The sequence below is a fragment of the Nematolebias whitei genome, chromosome 18 (assembly GCF_014905685.2).
Source record: "Nematolebias whitei isolate Nwh7 chromosome 18, NemWhi1, whole genome shotgun sequence".
NCBI classification, from domain to species: domain Eukaryota; kingdom Metazoa; phylum Chordata; class Actinopteri; order Cyprinodontiformes; family Rivulidae; genus Nematolebias; species Nematolebias whitei.
This window is the reverse complement of record NC_056515.1, coordinates 1,008,067-1,015,735: the sequence shown is the minus strand read 5'-3', so window position 1 is coordinate 1,015,735 and position 7,669 is coordinate 1,008,067. Positions and strand designations below refer to the sequence as shown.

Below are 7,669 nucleotides of genomic sequence, written 5' to 3'. Positions count from 1 at the left end.
CTGCACCAACATCTGGACCTGCACCAACACCTGGACCTGCACCAACACCTGGACCTGCACCAACATCTGGACCTACCATTCTGTGTTCGTCTGTCTCTCCTCCCTGTCCTCTCAAACCAGCCGGTCAAAGAAGATGGCCGCTTGTCCTGAGTCTGGTTCTACTGGAGGTTTATTCCTGTTAAAGGGGAGTTTTTCCTTGCCACTGTTGCCACTGTGCTTGCTCAGGATGTTAGACTGTGATGAAGAGAAGATTCAACACAGTCTGCTGCTTCCTTAGATAGAGAACTTTACTAATTGTCTTTTATAATGTGTGTAAATGTTTCTGTTCAGTGCCCTGAGATAACTTCTGTTGTAACTTGGTGCTGTATAAACACACTGAATTGAATTAAACATTGCTCCTGTTCACTGACATGTGCAGACATCTGTTGCACAGCTCTCTTTAAAGACCTCCCCGTTATTGAAGTCAGGTTGAGCTCTTGATTTTTACTGGAACGGTGCAGCACCTGGATTATTTCATGTTTCAGCCTTTCTGTTGTAGATCAGCTGCTGTGTTTGGGATAAGGGTTCTGCTGCAGAATGACCCCGTTTGGTACAAGCTTCAGCTGTTGGACAGATGGACTCACATTTGACTCGAGAATCCTTTGGTCTACAGAAAAGTTTATAGTTTACTCACTGATGCTCAAATCTTCAGCCCTTTACACTGTACTGACAGTTGGTTTGAAGCTTTTGTGCTCATAAGTTTGTTTTCTCTAAACATGGCACTGTGCGTTTTGGTGTATACCTCTACTTTTGTTCTACTTGTCCAAAAGACATTGTTCCAGAAGTTTTGTGGTTCATATATAATAGAGTCTATACTGCAGCCTCAGATGGAGCTCTTGGGTTTCTGATCATGTATTCTGAGCACTGCACAGTCTTAACTTGGGGTGAATATTCTAGACGCTCATTCCTGTAGAGAGGCAGCTGTCCTAAATGCTTTCCACTTGTGAGTAATCGTTGTCTCTGTAGAATGATGGACTCGAGTTGGTTTAGAAATGACCTTTAACTTTGGATGGGCTGCAACAGTTGCTTCTCAAACATCATTGCTGATGTCTTTCTATCTTGACATTGTGTTGACAGACACCCGTATGCTCCAGAGCAGCAAACTGGAAAAACTCCTGCTTTAATAGAGGTGATCACACTCATGGTGATTACTTACAAACTGCATTTAATCAGCAGCACTTGGCTGATACTGAACCTTTTAAATACCGTGTCGTTTTTCACATACCTTTTTATTTTATTTGTCTTTATTCTTGTTTAGTAAAGAATGACAGGGTGGAGGGGTTGGTTATGTGTTTTTGTTCACTTGAGGTTAGATTGGAATAAGTTCAAAACCTGGTAAAGACCAGATCATTTTTGTTATGTCCTCCCAGTACATACATTCTGAGAACTGGAAGAAGGTGGATGGTTTTTTTCTCCATTAATGTTAGCTTTATAAACTCAGAATTAATAATTTGTGCATTTATTTTCAGAATAAACGCAAACTGTACTTACTTACACAGCGGGAGACTCATAGTAGTGCTCAGCACGGTGAATTGGGATTAAGGAAAGTCTGCGACTCATTTCCTAAAATAAACAGAAAGACTTTTAAAACATATCTAAAACCAACATACATCTCTTATGGGGCAGGAAAAAAGAGATGAATAAGAAAGCAAGCGCTGCAGAGCTTCTTTTAGGGTTAATGAATGTGGCCATCATGGCTAAGAGTTGGAGCTGGCAGGTTAAGTCAGTACTAGAGGCTCAGTAAGGCAGGAAGAGTCGAGCACAGAGCTTTGGAAGCAAAGATTCAGCAGCTCTTGGAGCTGGAGCAAACCAAACCCCAGCTAGTACTCACTATCCATAGATTTATTCCCCAACATGGGCTCCTGCTCCATCATTTCCATAGAGATTTTTATAGTGGGGACACTTTCATGGTAGGGGTAGTCAGACTGTGGGAGGATGAGGGGATATATTTAGCACTTTGTTCTTTATTAAAAGGTGAGGATCTACTGGATTCTCTGCTGACAAACACATAAACCAAGTGTTCAAATATTAACGGTCTTTTACGTACAAAGTCAATTTCACTGTCAAGGCTCCCCTTCTTTTTGTTTTTCTTTTTCTTCTCATCCTCCTTCTTCTTCTTGTCCTTCTCTGGAATCACATCATCCAGGTAGCTAAGGTCGTGTTGGGAGAACACGTAGTCCATGGCCTTTCGGACAGCAACCAGAGCCAAAATCTATCAAATAGATTGAAATTAAAGTAAAGTTCAAACTGAGCTCTGTTTGGGTTTAACTACAAAATAAGCCATCTCTCACCATGACAGGGAAAACAATGGCAGCCCCAGTGGACTTGAGAATCCAGAGGAGGGCCAAACACACAGCCTGGATGAAGGTGAAGAGGTGGATACGTCTCTGAGGGACGTGGCGCAGGTAGATCAGGTCCGGTTGGTGCTTGGCAGGCATGAGGAGCAGCTGCAGGCGGTCCATGAACTGAAGCATGCAAACAGAAAAAATAAAGTCAAGGTGACACCAAAATAAACATGAAATATTCTTTTTGGTTCAACAACGAACAAACTCAGCACACAAGAATAATTCTGTTTTACTGGGTGGACAATGTTTCTGAATTTGAAGTGAAACAGCTAAACTGAATCAGGTCTCTGTCGTATAAACGAAGGTCATACTTGTAGGTTTTCATCCTAAACAAGCCCAAATTACATCAAACTAAGTCTGACACCAGTTCCAGAACCATGGAGTTCTGCCCAGTTGGGAAGCAAATATTACCATTAAAGTCTGGAGACCTACTGACCAAGACCATTTAGAAAGTCAAAAGAAGTCTGGGTGCTACCAGTAACAATTCTTTAAAAATAAAGAGTCAACATTTCTTCGACGCGCGTTTCGCCAGCCACCTTTCATACAAGGTTTTTACATAATCCAAGATGAACTTGTTTTGTCACTCAACCTTTATTTACGCAGGTTAGTCTCATCGAGTCTCAAGGATTCATTTACAGAGCAACAAAGACTGATGGCAACAGTGGACAATCATAAAAGAAAGCTTATAAATAGAAAAAATTAATGGAAGAAAATTATATTAAAGGGTGAAACATGAACGGCTACATTGTAAAGTGATGTAGAAAACTAAACTCAGGATGTTTGAATCCACTTCCAGAGGTCATGGTTGCTTTAGGCCCGTTACAGGCTTTGGGCCGGCACCAGGTCTTAAACAAGAGGCTTTGAAAACGGATCCAGAGCTGGATCGGGTTCAGAACCAGAGTCATCATGCAGGTTACAGCTCAGCCGTTGTGTTCGGGTTGATTGTACTCGTGAACGATTAACGGAGGAAGAATAAATAAACTGAAGATGAATTCATGGACATCGATACAGATCAAAAGTTTTTAAACAAATTTTATTCTTATGCATAAAAAACCTGCAGGAAACATCCTTTTTTATTTATGTAGTTATTTGACAAGGGCTTAAACTACAAGTTTTCAACTAAAATCTGCCATCAAAGGTCAAAGGTCAAAAAAGATCAAAGCTACTCATATTTTTGATTTGACAGATTTTATTTTATGTAAGTTTGAGAAGTTACTGAAGAGTTTGATCTAAACTAGAAGAAAACAAGGAAAGTAAAAAAAGCTGAAACAAAGTTTGTGTTGAGAAATGATGGACTTGTTAATTAAACGTAACATTCTGTGCACGCTCACATGCTCAACTCTTGTGATGAAGGACTCTCACCACATCAAGTTTGATCTCGAGCTCTTGACTTGTGGCTGCTCATCCACTGAAGACTGTGAGTTTGAATAAAATCCCTCCTGTGGTTCATGAGATATTTTGCTAACCGCTGAACACACACAGGCGTAAACACTATTTACTGTAAATAATCATTTTATATAAATGATAAGAGCTTCATGTGAAGGGTATGTGGACAAAAATAATCATAGAAATAAAGAAACTAAGAGTCTCAGCTGAAAGTTTCTAGATTTTTTTAGTTCCACTGTTCAACATATCCACACTTGTAAAATATAATGTGGTGTGTGTGTGTGTGTGTGTGTGTGTGTGTGTGTGTGTGTGTGTGTGTTACCACGAGCCATTTAAATAGACGCAGACATGTAACTCTACTTTTCGAGTAACTCATTGGTGTTCTGGAGGCAGCTGGACAGACTCACCTGCACACCATTGAGTGACGCCACTCCCATATAGAGAAACACGCCGTACAGCACAGGCATGGGAATAAACTGGAAAATAAAGAGTTTAAACAACACCAGTGTCATTCATGACTGACTGTGTAAGGTGGAAAGAAAGGAAAGGGCAAATAACAAAAGCTTCCATGTGGTTAAACTCCTGTAACAAGTGTTGGTATTTTCAGCTTCATTTAAAAATAACCTCCAAGCAGCTTTGCTGAGAACAACCTTTTAATGGAAGCATGCCACTGGTCACATAGCTGCCACTGGTTTATTCTTCATTTGTATTTTGTTCTTAGTAACAACCATTGAACCTTGCATCTTTTTAAAGCAGAACACAAAAAAGCAGTACATTTTGGAAAGGCAGTACAAAAACATGCAGGCTAAATAAAGCAGTAACGACTTTATGGAAGTGCCTTTCTGCCACTCGGATGAAAAAAGAAATATCTTTTGAGATAATATCTTACAGTTGCTGCATGCTAAGTCATAATTTTAAGATTGTATCAGTTAAGAAAAAGCTGCTAAGTCATAGTTGCAGAAACTATCTCATAATTATCCGACGTTAAGTTATAAATATGAAATGACACGACATAATCTAGAGACACCAAGTCAGAATTATGAAATAGTATCTCATAATTGTGAGACGCTGTCATAAAAAAGATTTTTTTTAAATCAAATATTAAATACAAAACCATATTTTAGATAATACCTCATAAAAATAAGATGATTTTAATTTTGAGAAACTGTGAAATAAGAGATGGTATCTCATATTGAAACTAGAAGATGCTAGGACATCTTTATGAGATGCTAAGTCATATAAATAATAATATAATATAATATAATATAATATAATATAATATAATATAATATAATATAATATAAATGTGATATAACATTGTATAATTAAGATACTAAGATTATTTCTATGGTATGATTTTATTAAGACTTTTTTTATTCAGAATATCAAAGTGTGCATACATTAGTCCCTCGTTTATTGAGGGGATCCGTACGCTGAAGCCCCGCGTTAAGTGGAAAACTGTGAAGTAGGAATACTAGTACAAGTAGTAAGTAGTAGTTTTTATATATATATATATATATATATATATATATATACACATACATAAACAGTATATAAAGGCATTTTAAACTATTCCCACACTCTTGCAATATTCTAAACAATGTTTCTAAACTCTTGCAATATTCTAAACAATGTTCCTAAACTCTAAAATCTGTAAAAGACACTGAATGTCATGATTTCAGCTCTGCCTCCTCTGCTCTTTGACACCTGCAAGCGCTCTTGGCCACGCCCACTTCTCCACTCTGCACGGAGAACAGCTGATCAGCTGCAGGAGGAAGCTTTGTCTGCAGCTGTGGGCTGCACAAATGTGCATCAGGTGCTAAATAATTTATAATAATTAATTTTAAATGAAAATCCATGCCGATTGTGCAGCTCCTCCATCAATCAGCCAATTGTGTGTCATGTCCAATCTTATTTTGGAAAACCGCGATAGTGCGAGGGAGTACTGTACACACGTTCTGCGAGATGATCAAATGTAAAATATTAAAGTCACATAAAAAAATATTTAGCCTCTCAATATGCAACAATAGAAGGGACAGATTTGGGAAATAAAATGTGTAGAAAATGTCCACAGGGAGGAGTGACAGCTCCACTTGGTAAATTTTTATTTATTTATTTATTTTTCAGCTTAATGAGGGAATGGAAACTGGAGACAGCACTCTGCTCCAATTGGAGCTTGCACTCTTGATGAACATGCCTGTTTCACATTGAATTACTTCAGCTACAGGAGCTGCTAATGGGATGAAGAAAAGACTTTAAATGGTTTTCAAAATTAAGAGGAGTGACGGCTGTTTGTCCCGAATAAGGGAGACAGTAATCCACATTTCCCACGGTTGAATTAAGAAGATGGAGCCTTACCTTGAGGATCGGAGCCATGAAGACAGAGAGTCCCGTCAGAAGGAACACAGCGATGCCAGTGACTCTTTGTTCTCTGGAAAACATTCATTCATTCCAATTCAAATCAAACAAGCAGTGTTGAGATTTTTTAACAGTCTCTGTTATTTAGTAGAAACTATAAAAAACAATGATTTATAGAATTAAGGAAGAATGTGAAGGAAAATCACCTTAATCAGCATTTAAAACATATCCATGATTTTGATGAATTGATTTAAACTGCACTTTTCTGCCTGAGAGGCACTTTGTCAGGTCAGCGCCACAAACATCAGTAAAGAAAACAACAAAAAAGGTTGAATCATGTCATCTGGACTTTGTTTTTTTTGTTAAAAAGAAACGTTTCGCCCCTCATCCAAGAGGCTTCGTCAGTGTGAGGCCTAGCCATCTGGTATTACCCAGAAGCCACCCTGACTCTTGTGTTTCAAGCCTGCCTCAGATACCCCTGAAGTCTGGCCTTTTCACTAATGGTTTCAAAAACACAAAGTTTGTTTTCTCACCTGGATGACTGAGAAAACAAACTTTGTGTATCAGTAAAGAAAGTTTTGGTGTTGTCTCACCTGACACCCAGAAATTTGGGCTGTTCTCCAGGTGCAGACGTCTCCGTCTCCATTTTCAGAGAGTCGATGTGAGCGATGGAGATGACTGTAGCAGCCACGTACCACGGCAGCCCCATGAAGGAGCAAACCACTATGAGGATGGCCACCCAGAACAGGTCCAGGTGATACCCTGCTCCTTTCTGAGCGGGTTAACAAGAGAACAGAAAGAAATGACTGTCACAATTAGAGGGGTCATATTGTGCTTCTGCCACAGAAGGGCAAAAGGTGTGTGATATATTTGCCTATGTATTCATATGTGAGTCTGACTGTTAGCAAAATATCTCAAGAACCACTGACTATATGTTCATGAAACTTTCAGGATAATACCTTGAATTAACTAAATATGATTTATTTATTTTTTGGAGTCAAATGGATTGAAGATAGCTGTGGCCTCCACAGCTAAGTAACCTTTGTGAAGACAAAAATGTCTATAACACAGTCACTTTATAGATATTGAGCTAACATTTGGTATGGTGGTAGCTGAGAGTCATCCACCACTCACCCTCCAAGTGCTACACAAAACCCTAGATCTTGGTTCAAAACATTTGCAATAACTTTTGGAATCAACCCCATTTAAGATGGAGGTCACAGCTAATTGACTTTAGCTACATAAACATAGCTCTTGCTTAGTTTTGCAAACAGTAAGCTAAATTTTTATGTGGTAGTAGCTGAGAGTCATTTTAAATTCATAAAGAACAGATTAAGTGTGATTTTTTAATATCACGTGAGACTGTGCTAAGCAGTATTTTTCTACTTTTCACAAGTGGCTACAATTTAATCATTTCCTGACATATGATGGTCATTTTCCAAACTTAGATGTGAAAGGTGGCAAGGCTGTGTACCTCTGTGTACCTCTGTGTATCTCTGTGTACCTCTGTGTACCTCTGTGTATCTCTGTGTATCTCTGTG

General features: G+C 38.7%; 1 protein-coding gene across 1 annotated transcript in view; it reads right to left on the bottom strand.

The window, feature by feature from the left end:
• The window catches only part of LOC119425163 (electrogenic sodium bicarbonate cotransporter 1), a gene marked incomplete at its 5' end in the record, with an annotated part of 64,762 nt that overhangs the window by 6,648 nt on the left and 50,445 nt on the right, over positions 1-7,669 (bottom strand). Inside the window, 7 exon segments of the mRNA XM_037692699.1 lie at positions 1,531-1,602; positions 1,871-1,964; positions 2,087-2,251; positions 2,331-2,504; positions 4,178-4,246; positions 6,129-6,201; positions 6,722-6,900. Of these exon segments, the coding sequence (XP_037548627.1) occupies positions 1,559-1,602; positions 1,871-1,964; positions 2,087-2,251; positions 2,331-2,504; positions 4,178-4,246; positions 6,129-6,201; positions 6,722-6,900 (798 nt within the window).